The sequence below is a fragment of the Oryzias latipes genome, chromosome 13, assembly GCF_053564925.1.
Source record: "Oryzias latipes strain Hd-rR chromosome 13, Olatipes_Hd-rR_3.1".
NCBI classification, from domain to species: Eukaryota; Metazoa; Chordata; class Actinopteri; order Beloniformes; family Adrianichthyidae; genus Oryzias; species Oryzias latipes.
Genome location: NC_136249.1, coordinates 24,077,878 through 24,099,387, shown reverse-complemented (window position 1 = coordinate 24,099,387; position 21,510 = coordinate 24,077,878). Strand labels below are relative to the sequence as shown.

Genomic DNA, 21,510 nt, shown 5'->3' with positions numbered 1-21,510 from the left:
ATTGACAGCATTTCAGTGATATTCCTGTTGAAATATTGTAGTTAATTTAGCTTCTTCTGGATGAGACTGAACTCTCCTCCCTCCTGGAAACACAACATCAAGCCAGTATTTCTTTAAAGTCCGATCACTTTTTGATCTGTTTTAAAAGTGGTCTTTTGATTATGATCATTTATAGAAATCTGTTATTTTCTAGGACATAGTTTCTGCAGAGCGGCAGGAGTTCATTAGAAATTTACATCTAAGTTTTGAGCCACAAGATCGTGTTAAAAACACAATTCTCAAATGAGTGGGTCTTAAAGCTTTCCGAACAACCGTCAATTAATAAAGGAATTACAAAAATAGTTAAAAACTGTGGAAGAACATACGTTTTTTTTGCTGACATAAAAACTTTTAAGTGAATAAAAAGCTGAGGCTTGGAGCTAGTTATTCTATCCATGCGCGAACCCTGTGAAGTGATAAATTAAACATTTCTTTCTGAGATTCTTGTGGCTTCAAAAAAGATAAAATGCATTTATTAACAAGCTTGCAGGCATCTCAAGATTATCTCTTATAATTTTTAAAAAGAAATTTCTTTGTTGCAAGTTAAAACAGCAGGTTTTAGGCTGTATCATCATATTTTTAGTATACAGGGCTAAAATTGGCTAGAGAATAGGAAAAGATTTAAAAGAATGTAACTACAGTATTAGGAGCCGAGCTGTTTATTTGACCTCCTTTTATATCCAGTGAACCAAAAAGAAAGGATTTCTAGATAGTTGGAAAACAGATAACCTAACACCTAGTATTTCAGTCATTGGATAAACAAAAATGTTCAAAAGGGGAAGTTATATTAATATATTTTTTTATAAGAAAAACACAACCAATGTCAAAAGGTGATGCGTAAATGAAAAAAAACTCCACTCCTAATAGTCTTTTATGTCCCCAAAATGCGCATTTTATTTCCCAAAACATTACATTTCAAATCCATTGCAAATGTGTTTATTTATTACTGTCAGCATAAAAGGAAAAGTACATGAAAATATCTGTAAATACCCATTAACCTGCACCTTTTTTTAATTAATCAGCTGTAATAATGCTAACTGAACGTGTCTCTTTTGTTGTTTTTCTCTACCATTCGTTCGTGTTTATCCTCAGTGCCACTTGCAAATATGATTAATAGCCCCCAGAGCTTTCATGAAATTTAAGAATTTCCTGCCTTTCCCTTTCATTCTTACTCACATCAAATAGCTTACAGACAGAGGGAGGAACACCCAGCTGCCCCTCTCCCACACGAGAGGAGCAACAGTTTCCTTCCAAAATGCAACTGCTCTAGATTTCTCTCTGTTGTCTCTTTCTGTTGCTTTTTGCAGAGCAATCATGCATGCACATGTTAGGCGTTTGTGTGTGTGGCTTATGCGTGTTGCTGTGTGTTTCTGGAGATCAGAGTTGGAGGTGGGAGCACGGATGAATGCCCCGGAGGATGGGGTGGGGTGCTGTCAGTCTGACAAACCTAACATTTGAGCTGAGCTGTGCGGTGGCCACAAGTCATTTCACCTCTCCTAAATGAAAACATGACGACACACAAAACACGGCACGCTTACCGACTTACGCACACTGAGAGAGAAAAGCGTGGGATTTTTTTTAACAAAAAAACAACAAAAATTTGAAGGCTGAAGACTGAATGCTTGCAGCAGGTCGACCATCTTCCTGATAATTGGCTGTATGGTGACCTGATCATGTTTGTGATCTGATGTGTATTCCAGATATCCAGTCATTCTCTCCATTGAGAACCACTGCAGCATTCAGCAGCAGAAGAAGATTGCAGAGTATCTGCGGGTCGTCTTTGGAGACAAACTCGACGTGGGAAATTTCCTGAACAGGGACTCCAAAACATTACCTAGTCCTCACAGTCTACAAGGAAAGATACTCATTAAAGTAAGAAGACCTCAATGGATGGACGTTGCATATTTTATTAGACTGTACTGCAAGTAAAAAAGGGAAGTGAAAATTAGGTCATTTCATTAACCACAGATGTGTAGAGAGAGAATTACGAGTTACATTTGTAAATTTTTTGTGACATTCATGCACCATTTAGCATTTTTTGATGGTTTTGATTGAGTTCATTTGTTTTTGAAAACTTTGTTTGCTGCAGTATTTACAAGAAGATCTTTTAAATTAGCCAATTTTCTCCAAATTCTTGGCCAAAAAGAAAAGCATTGTTCAGTCATGGCAAAACAAGGTGTTAAAGACGTCCCTGCTCTAAAATCATACAGGAGCAAAGTCACACATAAGTAAATAACCTTGTTTTGTAGAGCCGATTTTGCTGTAATTCAGATAGAAGTGAAATCAAAACATTGGGCAGGTTTTTAGATTTTTGTTTATTCAAAAAATTATACATTTTAGGAAAAAGTATCATAGAATTCAATTAAAAAAGTCAAATAAAGTCTATCTGCTATATCTGAAAAAAGAGGTGTGGTCTTCTAGGTAAAACAGTAATATTGATTTTCTATAAGGTCCTTTTACAATCCTATCTTTCTTGTTTCCTCTTCTCTCGTTTGATAGCCTTTCACCCTCCTCTTTCCCCAGCAGAGCGAAACACAGAGACAGTACAATAAAGAGACATATCATGGAGGATTTAGACACTCACACATGAGAAATAGATAAATAAATAAAAAGGTGGGAGACTGCTTGTGGCACTATTTGAAGCGAGAAAGTCGATGTACTCCAAGAAGCCTTGAGTCTCATATTTTTTCTCTCTTCTTTTTTGGAAAGATGCTCAGAAAATCTAGACTCCCACTCACTCTTAAGAACAGTTTGCTAATGGGCTTTCTCTATGCTGAAAGAGCTGCTCAGGGAGTCTGCAGCTGATGTATCATGTGTGTTTGCACAAGCTTACGCTCCCAGCTCTTGTATGTCTTTAAATATGAAAAGGGTCTCAATCTGCCTGGAAATGCTACCTGTAAATGAACCAAAGAAGACACACACCCTTTTATCCTTTCTCCATGCAGGGTAAACGCCTGCCTGCGTATCTGTCTGCGGATGCTGAGGAGGGAGAGGTTTCAGATGATGACAGCGCTGATGAGATAGAGGAAGACTTCAAACTCAAGAGCAGTAATGTATGTCTGTTTGTGGCTTTTTTTCTAAACTCTTAAAGACTTATTTTTTGCATGTAGGTCCTTAGGTTGTTTTACTGCAGTTTTCCTGCAGTTTCATGTAATAATAGTTGCATATTTAAATTTCCACAATGAATAGTGAGAGACAGGACATTGGTCACTTTAGAAAATATTACCTTATTAAAAAAAAACCTCACATGTATTTTTTAACAAATAAATGTTAATTTGATTTGATACATTTTGTTATGCTGAAAAAAGTTCTAGATTGATCAATGAACAAAACTTAAATGAAACAAATCAAAAATCAACTTGGTGTGAATTGCCCCTATTATACTGCAATTGTTTTTTTAATATGTATTTAAAGACTACTTTTCCCAAATACTAGTCATAATAAATTGCTAAGTATATTTGGAAACTGTACGCTGACCCAAAAACAGCCTTTTTTTCTAAAAGTCAGTGTCAGAGCTTTTATGAACTTCACAGTTGGAGAGAAAAAAGCTCAGATATTCAAGTGGTGTTAAACTCAAAATGTAGCCGTCAGAGGAGTTGAAACTCACTCTGATGGGTCTCTGTTAAGAGGGTTTCTGTTTCCCTTTCATAATGTACGAGTATGAGTGGTCGGACTTGGTGTTTGGAGGGGGCACATATGTAGTCAGCTCACCTGTGACAGTTGTCAGAGAAATGGCAGAAAACATGGACTTACTACGGCTTCCCAAGGACTCCCAACAATGGCTTCATTGTTAAGAAACACCAAACACACGGAGGCTTGTGGTGTCACACAACAAGAGGCATTATGAACTGGGCAATTGGAATAAAATCCAGGGTGTCTCCTTTTCATGTTTATATACTGTGGCTTTTAAGATTTGAAGAAATTTTAAGTAAAAAAAAAATAGACCTAAGACAATGTGCACTTAATACATGCAGATTCTGAGATGTGGGAGGGGCTGAGTCACAGGATTCTGTGGGATGTTTGGTGGATGGGTCTGAAAGACTTTAAAGGACACAATGGCCAGAATTCCATCCATTTTCCAAACCCGCTCAATCCCTCTTAGAGTAACAGATGTTATCACAGCCAGTTTCAGGTGAAGTTGGGGTACACACTTGCCCTTGAGGCCTGGAGTTGCTCATCCCTGATTTAGAGTCACCAACTATTCTACAATACATGTTTTTGGACTGTGAGAGGAAGCCGGCGTGTCTGGAGACAACCCACTCATGCATGGGGGATACATGCACACGCCACACAAAAATCTTCCAGCCAGGATTTACACCAGGGAAGAGTGGTAACCACTACACCACCATCTAGCCCTAGCCAGAATGCCAGGGCCACATTGTGCGTCAGTTTGTAAAATTGACACACAAAAATCCAGCTTATCAATTGATGTTGGTTTCCTTAAGAAATCATTTGTAGCAGAAAAAGTTAATAGTTATTAAGAACATAGCATAATTGAATACAATACTTTGTTTTGCTCCCCTACATTCTCTGCTCTGCTGCAGAGAGAGAGGGCAGTTAAATGGATCTTACTTGCTTGTTAATGACTTTAGACATTATTGTATATGCTTGTAAATTTGGAATATAAATTGCTCATATGTTGTTTGAAAACACTATGCCACTTAAAATTTATTTTTATAAAGTACTTAGATTGCACAATTCTAAACAAGCTGTTGCATAGAAAGTCCAACATACCACAGAAGGCTGCCAACGGCAGCTAATTGTTTGCATATTCACATCCATCTGGCTTTTTTACAGTCAGTCTAAAAGAAAATCATCTTGTAAAATTGGTTGTACCCTCTTGCCAGGGACCCCCTTTCCAAATTTAAAACAGGAAACACTTGTGCTGTTTTCTGCAGTCTCTTGCTGACTAACTGAATATGGCATTGTTCCTCCACACTTAGCTGGAGGCATGAAGCGGCAGATGCCACCTCAGATGATCATTGCCGTTTTGAAAGGAAAGTTGGCAGGTCTGTGGGTGGTTTTGTATAGAGCTCATTAAACCAGTATGATTTTACAGCAGTTACCATTAACTTTGCATTAATGAAGTGACTTACCTTTTATACAGTGTTCCTCCATTTGTTATGTTGGGAAAAAGAAAAGAAAACGATTAGTGATGATAATCCATTAAGGCCACTTTCACAAGTCTAAGCACACATAGTTAAGGTAAAAAAAAAGAAGCAGATCCTTAACATGTAAACATGTCAGCTGCTATATGGTGTAAAGTTGTTGCAGGTTTGCAGTATGTTTGGAATGCTGAACAGTAAAATCTGTGCTCACAAATCCTAAACCAAATATCTGGGATAAATTGCTGAATCTGTATTTGTTCTTTAATGAATTCCAGAAAACAGTGCATCCTCTAAAATCTTTCTTGCCTCATACATTAGCAGTTCTCTACTGTCATAGTTGACTGCAGGTCTTAACAAAATAATAGAAGATACTGCACTGGTTACATTTTGATATATTTATTTATAAACCAATACTTTGGGAATATGCAGTCTGGATCCACCTTAAAACCATCTAGTTCCTGTGGAACCGAAGCAGGACATTTGTTTGTATCACTGTTTCTTTGTCCAACTAGTTCCAGATGCATGTTGGACTCTGGGAGAGATACTTTCGTTACCAGCACTTTTCATACTTAATATCAATACTAAATACTAATACTAATAATAAATACTAATACTAAATATCTAGGCGGAGACATGCGCCTTTGTGCAGATGATGTTGTTGTGTTGGCCTCAGTGAATCAGAACCATAACAATGTGTTCTAAATTGGTTCACATAGGATAAATAGCACATCCAAGTCAGAAAATGAACGACTCTGGGAGTATTTCAGGCAGGCAACTCGAGCAGTGCGTTTACCTGGTTACTTCTCCCCGTGGGCGGTTCAGCCTAATCAACTCACCTGTTCAATGTCCTACTTAATGGTCTTAAAAATGTGCGTAGCTATGTATATATTCAAGTACATTTACATAGACTTTTCATTAAAAGTGGTCTCTTGAATGCACGTTGCAGAGGGGGGTGTAAGCGTAGCTTCAGTGATTGGGTTAGAAGCTCTGCCATCTGGAAGACTTGGTGTAGAGTTCCTTCTCTTTTACATTGAGAGGAGCCAGTTGAGGTGCCTCCTGGACACCTCCCTGGGTAAGTGATTGTGGGCATGTTTTACAGGGAAGGGACCCTGGGGAAGACCCAAAACATGATGAAGGGACTATGTCTCTTGGGTGGTCTGAGAACACCTTGGGGTTCCACGTTTAGAACTGGAGGAAGTTTCTGTGGAGAGGGAAGTCTGGGCATCCATGCCTAGACTCGTGCCATTCCAACAGGATAGGCAGGATATGATGGATGGTTAAAAAACAATGCTCCAATAAAACTCATTGTAATAACTGAACTCTCTTTTGCCTGCTCCATCACCTAGGGCAACGGCCATCATCAAGTAGAGTCTCACATTAGAAGCAAGCTGGATTCACTGTTGAAGGAGTCTCAGATTGGAGACAAGGAGGATACTGACAGCTTCAGCATCAGGGCTCTGCTACGAGCCACGCACCAGGGCCTTCAGAAGAACCTGCGGCAGGTAAAAACCCCAAAAACCACATGTAGGGATGCAGAATACTTTCATTTGTGTCTTGACAAGTTTTCATTGAGATAATAGGAAAAGGAAGTGAAAAGGCGGGGTGATAAAACTAGGCCATGATGTTAGTCACAGAAGGGGGTGGAGGAAATAAAAGAGCTGAGTTGGTAATGGAGTCCTCTCAAGTCAAACACACCCACCCAATACATGAAAAGCCATAGATAAACAGCACCTCTGTAGGCCACTCTTAAGGAGCCGGCTTTGTTTCCCCTCTCACATGTGTTTCCTGTAAAGGGAATCAAAACAGACTGAAAGTGACACAAGATTAAATGTCTGCAGTAATGCTTAATTTTTCATTTCCCTCCTTGGCTCCTGGGCTATTTTTAGACGCCTCATTTTCCTGACAGTCATTTTAACATAGTGGGTTTTGGATTTTTTATCTTAGATTCTGATGATGCCTCACCGATCCTGGCTTCTTTAGCTGCGTTATGCATTATTGGCTTCAGTCTGTTGCAGCCTACCCAGATCCTAAGCTACAGGGTCTAATTGACTCACAGTGGGCTAATGCACTCGGCAGTACACTCACACTCAAAGTGAACTCCATACCCCAATGCGAGCAAGCACGTCAAGTCTCTGAATGTGCTCTTCCTTTTTTGCAGAGTTCCAAAGGGGTTCTGAAGAAATCCCAAAGCAGATCTTTCATCACAACGCTCAAACAAAAGGTGTGGACCATGTCTCTATCCTCATATTTCTCTGTGCACAGAATCTCAATTAGTTTAAGATTAAAAGACTTCCCCATAATAGTTTCTCAAATGGTTGACATTATTTAAAAAAAATGTCAAGAACAGACACTGCCTTAAAATAGGAGGAACGCTTATAAAAGTCTGACATATTTATGAGCAGTACATAGTACATCTGCTGCTGTAATTATTTTGAAAACATATGACAGTGATGACACGCCTCTTCACGCAGCAGAAATACTACACTTCCTAAGGACTGGGTTTTTTTTAGCCCATGCTTGGCACCAGGTTGATTCTAGACCCACAGAGATGATTGGTAAATTAAGCAATGTATACGCATAAAAAAAGCAACCACAGGTGAATAGATGCAGTGGTTGCAGTAATGTGAATGTTGTATCAGTCCACAGTGTGTTGATTTTAATCCTTTTTTAAGACATAGATTTGATTTCTCTTTCCTTGAGTTTACAGCCTGCTTGATTCTCTTCCAACTGTCTCATATTTACTCTAGTTTTCTTCTTTTCCTTTAAATTATGCAGCCTCCCACACCAATGCTTATAGATAAACACAGGCATACAGGGTAGGCAGGCAGACTGAACTCTAAAATGACTAAACCTGCATGCTTTTCTCAGCTACACCTGGACTGGAATTAATACTGTGATGCATTTTATCTTGCATTATTTTAAAAGCACAATGTGTTTTATAACAACAACAAATACAAACACGTAAGGTAGAAATCTTCTGCAAAAGCAACCACAGGGAAGCTTTGCTGTTGGATAACATGCTGCAGCAGCTAAGTAGCTTGTGTGTAGCAAGGACGCAGTGTTGTTTATGATGTACAGAATGTAAAACATTTATTTTAGCATCACACCTGAAGACAAAGAGAGAGACAAAGATGATGCCTTTTTGACTTACATTGTTCTTTCTGCTTTTTCCTCTGTTGTCCAGAGACATTCCAAATCCAGGCTGTCATGCCAAAGCACGGAAAATGAAGACGATGTTCAGGAAAGGTCTCCGAAAGAGGCTGCAGGACAGTTCAACAGGTGCTTTTAAAAGAGCTTATAGCGCTGAAAATCCCTCACAGCTGTGGGATTTGATGAACAATCACCAATCCAGGTTAACAGTGGTGCCCCAAAACTAGTGAAGCTTTTTGAGCTGTCATAAAAAATACACAAAGGGCAGAGGGGACAAATTTTATTGTGAATCTTTTGTCTTGTAGTTTGTAATTAATATCTTACTCAGAAAAAATCAAGCTGGAAAATCATGCAATGAAGCAGAATATGTGTTTTTATCAAAATATTTTAAACCTACTGTTTTTATCGTAGGTTTTCTTTCAAATTAAACATGACATCAAACAAAACTACATTTTTAGAGAATACAACATGTTGACATGTCATAAAAACATCGTTTCCAAAAATGTTCAGAATTTTCTTTTGTATTTACAGATTTTGTTTTTATTTTGATTTCTTTTTACGTAGAGGCGTAACGATTTTTTTTTATGTTTCATTGTCAATATCGGTTGGTTTTGAACAATCCAATTCAATCCGATTCACTAACCTAAAATGGATCCAGGACATCTTTAGCCAAACATTCAACCATTGTGAGTCAGAGGTAAATACCTGGTACTGAACAGTGCAGGTGAAGTTTTCTAGATTCCTTGGATTTCTTGCAAGATAATCAAGTGTAAATTTAATATGTATACAAACAAACAAGAATTAATGTCACATTTATTCACATTTTAGTTTTATAAAGTTCATTCCACTGTTGGTTTTCCACATAAAACTAATACAAATAGAACATTATTAGAACATTCCACCACACTGTATGGTCACATGTCTTTGCTAAATTCAAAGAGTTTCCGCACATTGGACTGGAATGATGGAGTGATCATTTTTTGCTGTCATCACGTGTGTTGTCCGCTGTGATGGCACGTGGTCGTTTTTACGTTATGGTAAAATAAACCTACCATGTCTAAATCCAAATGGAATTTTCCAAGATCAAAATAATTGATTTATTTAATTTTGAAAAGAGCTTTAAATGATATAGTTCGATTTGATTAACAGCCTGCCTCAGACGGATCGATCTGGTTGGATCGTAGGAACATAAATCAATTAATCAATTAAGTCGATTATCCACTACACCCCTAGTTTTAAGCGATTTCGTAGTTTAAAGCTAACAGAACATTTACTTTTAAAAATTTTGAATGTACAATGCTTAAAATATTTTCACTTATTAATATGGGTGCTCCCCAAGAAACCCTTTTATGAGTTATTTTTTATTATATTTTACAGAGCTCGCATTTTTTTTAGGAAAAGACAGTTTTTTTTTTAAATACAAGAAGATAAAGAAAAATCATAGTTACATAAGAATGACAAAAGAATATATAAGACCGAATTTGTTTTTCCACTCCACTGTGTTTGTCTGCCTTGTTCTTGCTGTAACCCTGTGTCTGTGTGAATACATTTTGGGCAAAGGCTCATGCGCTCAGCTTTGTTTTTCTCCCCAGCTGGGGTTTGTGTATAAGGCTTTTGTTCTTGCTCGTCCCGATGTATGCATGTTCTCTTGAGCTGCAGCACACAGATTCCTGCAGCCATGCTTCTGATTGGCTCTGCAGCTGACTGTCACTGTCGAAGGCTTCACGTGCACGTCTGTGTAGGTGTACATGTGTGTGAATGTGCGAGTGTTGCTGCACTGCATGTGTTCCGGTTCCTATTAGCTTTTTGCCTTTGATGCTCGTTCCTGTGGTTTGCAAGCTGCTTCTGACAGACAATCCTCTCCATCCTGCCATGTTTTTCCACTGTATATGGGTCAACAAGCATGTGCCTATCTTATGTCATATCTCTTTTTAATTTATCCTGATCTGATCTTTCTGTGTCTCTCATATCCTGCTGTGCTATGGTTTCAGAGGTGGAAGGAAGAGGAAGACGATGAAACTGAGCAGAGATCTGTCAAATGTGGTGGTGTTCACCAATTCTGTGGCTTCGCAGGAGTGTTTGAACGAAGGTGAAACACCGAACCGCTGACACGCAGGCCATTAAAAACGATGCAGAGCATTCTTCTAACGCCTAAACTCACGCTTCTCTTTAGGCACTCCAGGTGACGTTTTGTCATTCAGCGAGACCAGGGCCCAATCTCTGGTCAATCACAGGACTGAACAGTTCCTGGCTTTTAACCAGAGGCAGCTGTCACGGATTTATCCGTCTGCCTATCGCATCGATTCTTCTAATTTCAACCCTCAGTTCTACTGGAATGTGGGTTGTCAGTTGGGTAAGATGCTGTCACTATAATCTGTTTATCAAGAAAAGAACCATGTTTACCACAGCATACTAAAAAAACCTGTGCAAAGGCACTCAATATCTTTACAGGTTAAGTGGTATGCAAAACGTACCCCTCCCAGTTAAACTAGCTGTTATTGTTGTTTTTTCAGCCAGTTGCTAATGACTTAATTATCCAAGTACACATTTAGACATTATTTAGGCTAAAACATGACCATTCTTCTGCTGTCTCAAGGCTTTAAAAAGGAAAAAAAACAGTCAAAAGGAAAGGTTTAAAACCACATCATAAATACATGTGCAATCAGCTTCTGAACTCTTTTAGTTTGTGTTGAAGACATACATTTTAAATGTATTCACAAAAAAAAGAAATTTTACAGTTTCAGAACTCTTTGTAGGTTTTCCCAAAGTACAACAAGATTAATTTTATAAATATCTGGCTTTGTACTAGCATACATTTATTTATAATGCAAATATAAGTGAAAATTCTGGAACAGAGAGTTCTATGTATACGTTCATGGTTTTGGGTGATTTACTTGAATTTACATTTGCAAGCAAAATCTGGACCACGATATAGCAGTCATTGTTGCATTCATTTGTGATTTCTATTGGTAAATACATAGTGAATATGAACTGAAATCTCCATTGTTTCTTTGTGGACTTGATTTTCTAACTTAAAATGAATCTACAGAAATATATGTGATTATAAGAAAAAATAAAAAAATACACTAAGTTGGATCAATTTATTATTTTTCTGGGCTTTAAATTATCACACTGCCAAAAACCCTTGTTTCAAGAAATACATTTTTTTCTGTCTTGCGAGAAAAATAGTTGTTTTAAGAGAGATTTTTAGAAAAGCAAAACAACCTTAGTTTGATAAATAGTCTTAGTGACTTGAATTTATATCTTAAAATAGGTGATTCTTGGTGATTCGTTGTTCAACAAGGCTGTCTTCTTTGTGCAATTTGTTTACATTCTTGTGAATATCTCATGTGGTTAGAATGGGGGGGTTGTAGGGACTACGGGATCTTATTTTTTATGTGTCGTATAGATGTAAAAATTATTAAAACAAAAATTCTTGGTAAGACCGTTTTATTTACCCCACTGGCAGATATTCTACTTCTTTAAGAATTTTGTTTCAAATTTAAAAAAAACCTTTTGACAATTTCTTGGTTTTTTTTCTGCAGTGAAAAATAAAAAAGACTGAATTAATAAAAATCTAAAACAACTCCACGGGATCTTAGCACAACTTCAGCAGATTTCCAGGTAGAGTTCTTGAGGGGTCTCATCAATAAACTAAAGCTTTATTCTGATCTTTTCAGTGGCTCTCAACTATCAGACAGAGGGGAGGATGATGCAGCTCAACAGAGCCAAGTTTATGGTCAATGGAGGAATTGGCTACGTTCTTAAGCCTCCTCCAATGTGTAAAGGTACAACTGCAAACTGCACCTATAAAAACTACAAGGACATTTTTTGTGTTCAAACATAAAAAATAGAGAAACTGGATGACAAGTATGTTCAAAATTTCTGTTGAATTTTAAACTAATATATTCAGAAATTCTGATTTCAGTCAGAAGTGAATGCAGGTTTAAAAAGCAGGAGGCACACAGTGTACATCATGTTCCGTCCATCTCTACGTAATTCATCTTTTCCCCTGTATGTTTGTAATAAGCATCTACTTTTTAGGTGCTGCTTTAGTTTAAAGCATAATCAGTTCTCTTAACCCTTGTGCTATCCTATAGGCACTTTAACATTGGGAGTTGGGTCATCTAGACCCACTAGACAGTGCGTTAAACCTTTTTTCTTCAATGATTTGTGATCTTCACTGGTGTCCGTGGATTACATGAAATCTTTCCACCTTTGTAAGGGTGGGGTCATCTAAGATAGCACAAGGGTTAAGAGCAGAATTGAGTGTTGGTCTTTATATTGCTTTATCTATTATAAACAATTGCACAATATGCAGGGATTACTGAGGATTTTCAAGATGATGTGTCGTGTGAAGTCAACAGTGACAGAAGGATTGCATGTTGGCATTAAGTGATGACATTAATTCAAGTTGTTGCTCTGCTGTGTATTACTCCCTTTAGGCACCTTCAACCCATTCAGTGATGACCCACTTCCAGCTTATCCCAAGAAGCAGCTCGTTCTCAAGATCATTAGTGGACAGCAGCTGCCCAAACCACCAGACTCCATGCTGGGGGACCGCGGAGAGGTAAAAACACATGACAGCAAAGGCTGAGTTTGGGCTGAAACTCCATCTGTCGCTCTCTTCTACAGAAATACTCGTTCATTCACACATTGCCATTTTTAGACTTGAACCTGCTATACTTAACCTGCTTTTCGCTTGAATGGAACCAGTTTCATTGCTTAAACTACAGCTATTTTGTTTCCCCCCTCTCCCTTCTCAGATTATCGATCCGTTTGTAGAAGTGGAGATCATCGGTTTGCCAGTTGACTGCTGCAAGGAGCAGACGCGAGTTGTGGATGATAATGGTTAGACCTATACTCATTAAGCTGACCAGCTGTGACTGCATTGCTTTTTTTTCATGGTTTAAATCCTAGTCATGCAATTGACATGTTTTTGTCACATTTGTAAGTCATCATCTTAGTACTAAATCTGTTTGTTCTACAGCACATTATGCACTTTGTTGTAACTAAACGAAAGCAAGCCTTTTTTATTTGCATCTACATTTACACTGCATTTTAAAATGGGCTGTTGAGAACAGCCAGCATCAAAAATCAAATGAAATAATTAGAGCCACAAAGGAAGCAAAATGGAGCGATCTGCTGGTTTGACCCCTAACATGTCTCCAGAGATCAAGGGCCCCCATTGGGGGGGAAGGGAAAATCTCCTCAGGGAAAGGTTATGGAGCCCTGGGAGCTTAACAGCATTATAGGATTAGTGCACAGATCATTGATCACTGAAATGCATCATTTAAGTCTTTGAGTCTGTTTTATTTTAAATGTATTGCTGTAGGTTGTTTCTCTTTAGATATAAAATAATATAAATTTGTGTGATGTTTAGGTTTCAACCCAGTGTGGGAGGAGACTCTGTCCTTCACACTTCACATGGCTGAGGTGGCACTTGTGCGCTTCCTCGTCTGGGACCACGACCCGATTGGACGGGACTTCATTGGCCAACGGACTGTAGCCTTCAGTAGCCTGATGCCTGGTCTGTGCAGAATTCCTGATGTTGTAGCTTTTAACAATTACAGTCTATCAATAGCACAGACAGAATCACATCTTGCCTTATTGATTTTATTCGGCTCACACAGGTAATTTCATTGAGACACGATGTTTCATTTCAGAGAGAGCCTTGGTCAAAAAGCATGTAACAGCGAATGTGTAAAGACAGAAAATTAGATGTCTCTTCTTAAAAAATAAAAGACATCAGATAAACAAATATAAATATTTATTTAAAAAACATGTCTTAAACTCTGATTAAGATTGCAGCAACAGAATAGAAGACACTTTTTTTTTTATCAGATAATGATTTGCTGTGATGCAGTCCTAGGAATGCAAGCTGTGACACTTTAGTTGATTAGGGATTGAGGGGTTAAACCACTTCATAGCTCACCAACTCACCCATAGCTCAGAAGATAGGTTAAATGCAGGGGAAAAAACTGATGTGTGGCAACTGATGAAAACATGGCATTTTGCTGGAATCCTGGATCAGGTGGGGATTGCAGCAATGCTTTACAAAACCAAGCATTCTAAGTTGTGTCAACAATATGCACCAGTTTAGAATGAAACAGCTGAGGTTGGAAATGGTCCAATCTCACTCATTGGGACATCTGATAATGTACACAAATAATACAAATATTATCAGCAAATCAATGTAAATTGTAAAAGTCCCATTATTTGTCACACACCTAGGTGAGTGAAATTCTTTCTACGCATTTGACCCATCCCCTGAGGGGGGCAGTAAGCTGCAGACAGCCATGCTTGGGAACTATTTGGTGGTTTAACCCCCCAATCCAACCCTTTAATACTCAGTGTCAAGCAGGGAGGCATTGGGTCCCATTGGGACTGGATTTGAACTCACGACCTTCCAGTCTCAGGGTGGACACAATGCAGACGGAGAAAACCACACAACTAGAAACACGATTTAGAACTTAAAAAAACCTTTTGATAACCAGCAAATAAATGATCCAAAACACCTAATCCTTAATAGCACTATAACAGCACTGCCACAGTGTTGCTCCATTTTATTTTGCGAAGCAATGACACAATTGCTTTGTATAGTAAGCGACCTGCGGCTTGGCTAGAGTATTTTAGTCATCTTCATCAGTCAGAACTGACCCTGAACTCCTAATGCCCTCTCCTGGAGGCAGCTATGGCACAATCAGCCGCTTGATGACCACTGTTATTTTTCTTTTGCGTGTGCTTCAGGTCAGAACTTGTCTATTTTCATTTTTGAACAACAGGTTTCAGACACGTTTACTTGGAAGGGCTAACCGAGGCTTCCATCTTTGTGCATGTGTCCGTACATGATGTCTATGGGAAGGTGAGCTCTCTTGTCTTAATGCAATAGAAACCCTCTCCTGACCTCTTGTGTACATTAACAATTTGGGGGTCTCCAGAAAATGTGCCTTTCTATTCATATTAAAGCTCTTCTTTGTCTCTCTAGTGGAGCCCATTAGTCCTGAACCCCAGCTTTACCATTATGCACTTTTTAGGAACCAATAAGGTATCCTGTAACGTTAGGTTGATGCTGCATGAAAAGTGACTGCATGGTGCATTTGTGACAACACTGTTAGCATCATATTTAACTGTGGGTATTGCCATGCATTTTGCCTTGTTTTTTTGTTTGTTTGCATGTGTTTTATACATATTATTGTCAAATAAAGCAACTGCTGTTGTGTTTTAGGCAAACATGCACTAAAAAATTTGCATCCTGCTTTCTGTGCAGCAGTTAAAGAGTTGGGGTGCCACCTATTGGAAATGTTCATAAAGGCATGCATTTGTTAATTATTATTTCTACCTGGTTTTTCATGGGTGTAAATACATTTTAAGCACTTAATGAGTGTCTTCTGATCCAAACTTCCTCTCTGTTAACCTTTCCAATGCTAATTTGCTTGTTGTTTTTCAGAGTAATCAGCTGCGAGGTATCCGAGGTTTCTTCAATCGATCCTCAAAGTCTTCCGTGGACTCAAACTCCAGCGGACTGCGGAAACGCTCCATCAGCGATCATCTACTGCGGCGCACAGCGAGTGCTCCTGCAAAGGGACGGAAGAAGACCAAGATGGCGCTATCAGAGTCTGTTGCCTCAATATCTGACCATAAGAAAGGCAGCGGTGCAGGGCAGGGAGGTGAGGGAGTGTCAGAAAAAGAAGGAGGAATGCGAAAGCCTCTCCAGCCTCGGCCCCCTCTTATCCACAGACCTATCTCAATGCCGTTAGACAAGCTTCTTCAAGGACAGCTGTCCCTCTGCTCCCCAGACAGCACACAGAACGATATAGTCACTGACACAGTCACTGGTGGGTGTTTGCATTTTTATTTAACTAAAACTTAGGGTTTAGTATGTTGTAGTAATAATAAAGTGCAATTTATTGGTACACTGGTTTTTACCAATTATGTGACATTAGTCCCCACTGGGAACAATTTGTTTACAAGTTTATGCTAACAAAGCAAGTCAAATTTGATTAATAAATACCTTTTTTTTGTGTGGTTTTCTTAAAGTTTTTTGCCGGTTCCTGTATTGCATAATATTGAATATACGATGTTTCTACCCGCTCCTTGCTAAACAATTTAAACTGATTTGCAACCTAGACCACAACCTTCTTACCGTGATACCTTAACATGCTTTTTCTGTCCCGTCTTCATTTGTTGTGTTGCCTCTATAGTAGAGAACTGACTAGGATGTTCCTGCAGGTAATCTCAAATACGTCTCGTGTAAAAGGTTGCATCTTCCAAGTACATACCAGTATTTTGTTTGCCCAGTGTATTTTGTTTGAAAGTGGTCAGAGAAATATATTCATGTGCCCATTATATTCCATTTGAGCAAAAGTGATCCCAAGCAATGCCATCCTTTTTTTCCTAATCTGGTATTTGCAAACATGAATGCTTTCTTGTTTTCAACCCCAGCAGCCCCATATCCCTGCTTTTGTTTGACCGTTGTTCTTGGTGATCCATTCGTCTTGTATTGTTATTGCCTTGTATTAGTGAACTGTTGATTATTGCAATTTCCTAGTTTTCGGCCTGATTGTTGCATCAAATAAAGCATGAAAGTCTTTTTTTTTTTAATCCACTTTTTCTCCTTTGTTAACAGGAACCGGTCCATTTGACCGGCCCAGGTCGTCCTCTGTGGACCTCTTCAATAAATCTTCTTTCCAAGTTGGAATATGCATCTCTGGTCCCTCTGAGACACATGAACATAAGGAGTCAAGCCACTCGCAAGAGGCTTCCTATTTAGTCATTGGTGATGACGAAGTGCAAAAGGAAGAAGACTATGTCAACTATCAGTCAAAACACAAGAGATCAAACATCTCAGCAAGAGAAGATAATTTTTCATCCCCCAAGTCAAGAAATACTTATACGAAATCAGACAAACCAGAGACATCATCTAACAGCACAGCATTCACAGTTGCAGCTTCTGTGTCCTCCTCCTCTTCCTCTACCACCTCATCAGTTTCGACTGTTTCCTCATTCAGTAACAAAATCTGCCCAAAGAGCGTTACCTCTCTGAACGATACCACCATCTCAAGACTCATTGATGCAGTTTCCTTAAGCAATGAACAAGACACATGCAGCTCCATTTCTGCTCTTCTTGATCAGTTTGAATTCAGTTTGGAAAAAAACAGCCTTACCCCGTCTCGGGTTTCAAATTTAAGACCCGAGTTAAGGTCTCCTTTTGAAACGAAAACATCATCCCATAATAAGAAATTTCTCCTCAGTCCCCGTGAAGTAGCTCAACAGAACAACAATCGGAATTCTGAGATGTGTTCACCGAGCTATAGTTCCCAGTCAGATCTAAAGGATCTTGCCGTCACCTCAAGCCCAGAAACGGCCGAGCTAGAGGAAGTCTACACCATTCTGGATGAAGAAGTTCTGTTGCCTCCATCAGTGCATAACCAAACGAAACAGATTAATCACATTCAAGCAGGAACTACAGTGAGTGCATCTTTGAGAAGTTTTAAATTCCCCCCAGGGAAATCTGTGCAGACTTTAGGTAAAGAGCACAGTATGGACTGGAATGATGTAAATAGAAATAGGGGTGAAAGTGTAGAGACAGAGGAGAGGGTGTATGAGGAGGTATTTGACCTGCCGGGTCCATTACCTAAAAAGAACCACTTAAGCTCCTCTTCAAAGAATAATTGCTTTCAGATTCTCCACACTTCAGCTGAAGAGGCATGTACAGAAGTAGAGCTAAATGTGGATGAGGATCCTTTGGAGTTTATGGTTACTTCACCAAGCAACCAGTACAAGGGGCTTACAAGTTCAACCAAGCGACATGCAATTTACCAAAACCACGAGCCCACTTTGAGCAATTTCCAGCAAAAACAGCAATCATCATTTGCTCCATCTCAGTATCCAACACAGTTTTCTCATGCAACATCTGCACAATGTAACTCCCCAGTAAACAACCATTGCAATTACATGTTCAACCATGAACAGCAGGTTACTTTCCAATCTTCCCATTGCAATACACTTTTATTGTCTGGGCCTTCCAACCTTAGCGCACTCCGTCAGAACAGTTACCCCACATCTTGGAGCAACACAGAGGTAATCAACAAAAACATCGACTTAAGTGTTTCCTGTGCAAAAGAGAGGAGCAACAGTTGCAGCCAGATTCAACACAAATCTCATGAAGATGGATCGGGCCATAACCCAATGAATCGAAAACAAGTGGGGTACTTTTACAATGGTGTTTCTTCTGCTGAGAGCATTCCAGACCATTCAGATTTATCTGTTAACAGATCTAGAGACAGAGACATGTATTTGCCCTTCTCTGAAAGTGAAGGCATGTACAACCTCATGGACTACGACTGTACTAGCCCTGTATCAAAGAGTTCAACATCCAGAAACATCCAGACATGTAACCAAAGTCAAACTAAACCCCCTATATCTGGTCAGTTGCATAGGGCTCCGCTCAATAACACCAGGTGCAAGCCACAGCCAGAAACCCAAACATTGATCCACTCAAATGTGGGACCTTTGAGAAGTTCCTTCCACTCCACTACCAAAGACTTTACAGCTCCCACCCCATGCAAGTCTAAGTCTTTGGGAGACTTGACCTCCGAAGATATTTCATGCAATTTTCAAAGCAAATATCACATAATTAGCCGCAGTTTCATAAAACCACAATTGAGGAAGCAAAAGCATGTAGACACTAAGGGGGATTCTGCATTTCACTCACAGCCCAGTGATCCACTCACAGAACAGCTGCGTAGGCTGGTCAGTCTGGAGGGAGATAATAGTGACACAGAAAGACCTCTGTCCCCTCAGTTGAATCAGGAAGCTCAGTCTCCATTTCTTCCAAGAAACGATTCCCCTCCAGTCCTTACCCGTCGTCTTTCCTCTCGAAGCCAGAGTCGAGTGCGTCACATAAACAGTCGTGCTCGTGAGAGGCAACAGGAAGCTATGAAATCCCAGCCGGAGGTAGTGAACTGTGGTACGGCCACCTCAGATGGAGTGGTGCTTAGGAATAAACCAACTTCACAGAATTTGTCAACAAACAGACACTCTACTGGTTCTTACATAGCTGGCCACCTTGATGAGATAGATGACAGGGGACTTCCCGAAGGTACTTGCACATTTCTACGCTACAGCAGTGGGGACCATTATGGAGATCTGTATCATATGGACGACTCTCTCCCATCTTTGCACTCTTCCCATTCAGTGTCTGAGCCTGAAGTCTATTTTCTGCTGAGATTGTAGCTTTGAGCTAACTTTGTATGAAAACATAGTTCAGTCAGTGAGATTTTAAGATTTTTTTTTTTAACTACTGTTGTACACCAAAAGCCAGACGACCATTTAAACTTGCAATTGTTCATCAGCATGTTCACTGACTAAGAGAATTTCCTCTCCTGCATTTAAAACCGTGGTCCGGCTGTTTCTGGTACTTAAAATAAACTGTGAGTGAAACATTGCATATAACCCATTGTTGAACCTTACGGCATGACTTCCTGTATGAAATGTCCACTATGACCTAGATGGCTTTGTGTTGTCTCTATTCAGTGTGTTAATGTACTTGGGAATGTGCAGTCCTTTCAAACAGCTTCTCGGACTGATTGTATAGATACGTGTTATCGCCATCACTGTGTCGTACCTTCCAATCTACAATCACAAACGTTGAAGCAAAAACAGACCAAGCAGAGAGAGAATGTCCTTGTAAAATTTGAATGTGTTGTGAGAACGAGCGATTACTAGATGGATTTTTTTTAAAACATCAACTGTAAGTCTTCCTTTTCCTTTTGGTGGTATTTTCATACTTGTGTTGTGTGTAAATTTCCTTGACATGCTTCTTTGTCAAGCTATATGTTACAAACCACTTCAAACTGTACATCTCTGTGCATGTTACGTGTGAACATGTCAAGCATGACTATGCACCTGTTTCTACTATAGATGTTGCATTACCTAAATACATTTGCACAGAACCAATGGAAAAAGGATATAGGGTTGTTGGCACTGGGTGCAACACAGTGCATACATGTCTGTGCTTGGACTTGTTACTTTTTATTACCTGTAGATTTTTCAAATCTGATGGAAAAAGTCAAATGAAAAAATAGAAGAAAAGAAAAAGAACTTGGGTTTAAATGTTTTTTATTTTTATAATTACTTTGATACAGATTTCAACAATGCCCTTTTGTTTGTTTTGGTTATTTTGTTTTATACAACTTAATCAGCAGAGCAAATAAATTGTCAGACACACAGGGCCATGCTTAAGAGTGCAGGGCAGCAGAGCTGCAGGTTTACTATTACTTTTTAGAGATTGTTTCAGTGTTAATCCATTTTGTTTTCTTTGTAATGTTGCTCATCGCAGACATGTGAGCATTTTCCTATCAATGCAATAAAACATTGAAATACATGATTTAACAAACTGTGTGATTATTTCTTATTTTGAAATGAAGACAGCTAGACCACTTTTTCACATTTATTAAAAGTCTGCCATTTTTCCACCAGCCACATTTATTGAATTGAGTTGTACAGAAGAATCTTGCAATGTTGTACAATTTAGCTATTTCATTTCAACAATTTACCAATTAACATAGTTGTTTATGTATATGTTACCTATGCAGATTCCAATTTGGGGACAATTAGGAAACATGCAAAAAGCAGACAAATCTAATTTGATAAATTTGTTGTTTGAATTTTCCATTTGTTTTTAAACATCTAAGCTCACTGATATAATTATAAAATATTAGTAGCCATTTTTCTAAAACGTTGCACTTGACCCCTCTCCTAGATGCTACTCTAGATGCTCAGCAGTATTTTCTCATCTGCTTTATAATGACCTGTTTGTTTATCTGGGACACTTTTAGGTATGAATATGACCGGGCGAATTTGAACAGAGTATCCATAAAAAAGAAAGCACACTTCATGCAGATCTCCTCAGTTTTCAAAGCTAACCTCCCTGAGTTGTTTGAGGAAATGAGTAACAGAAACTTGGTTAGAAAAATGATTCAATTTTTCTTATAAAGGTATTAAAAAAGTTTTAAAGGTTGTTGGAGCTCCTGGTGTAAAGCAGCATTCATTGCTGAGCAAACAACAAGCAGTAAAAATTAAGCATATTTTATGGCAGCATATTATAGTTGTCTGCATACACACAACTAGTAAAAGGAGTAAACAAATGGTTCCATGCCCAGTTGCATGTCAGGAGGGGTGGACTATGCTAATCACTTTATGGCTTCAT

General features: G+C 38.9%; 1 protein-coding gene across 7 annotated transcripts in view; it reads left to right on the top strand.

Moving 5' to 3' along the window:
• The window catches only part of plch1 (phospholipase C, eta 1), a 65,997-nt gene extending 45,300 nt beyond the window's left edge, over window positions 1-20,697 (top strand). For 4 of the 7 annotated variants that reach the window (XM_078929910.1, XM_078929911.1, XM_078929912.1 and 1 more), the window contains 15 exons: window positions 1,740-1,911; window positions 2,985-3,092; window positions 6,494-6,649; window positions 7,306-7,368; window positions 8,332-8,426; window positions 10,289-10,386; window positions 10,471-10,650; window positions 11,978-12,085; window positions 12,743-12,867; window positions 13,064-13,148; window positions 13,681-13,827; window positions 15,083-15,162; window positions 15,286-15,345; window positions 15,748-16,135; window positions 16,927-20,697. In XM_078929910.1, coding sequence (XP_078786036.1) covers window positions 1,740-1,911; window positions 2,985-3,092; window positions 6,494-6,649; window positions 7,306-7,368; window positions 8,332-8,426; window positions 10,289-10,386; window positions 10,471-10,650; window positions 11,978-12,085; window positions 12,743-12,867; window positions 13,064-13,148; window positions 13,681-13,827; window positions 15,083-15,162; window positions 15,286-15,345; window positions 15,748-16,135; window positions 16,927-19,535 — 4,474 coding nt within the window. In that variant the 3' untranslated portion in view covers window positions 19,536-20,697. Of the gene's footprint in view, window positions 1-1,739; window positions 1,912-2,984; window positions 3,093-6,493; window positions 6,650-7,305; window positions 7,369-8,331; window positions 8,427-10,288; window positions 10,387-10,470; window positions 10,651-11,977; window positions 12,086-12,742; window positions 12,868-13,063; window positions 13,149-13,680; window positions 13,828-15,082; window positions 15,163-15,285; window positions 15,346-15,747; window positions 16,136-16,501; window positions 16,530-16,926 lie in introns of all 7 variants that reach the window. The other 3 variants (XM_078929913.1, XM_078929914.1, XM_078929909.1) reach the window with 3 other exon arrangements.
• Window positions 20,698-21,510: the final 813 nt, after the last annotated feature.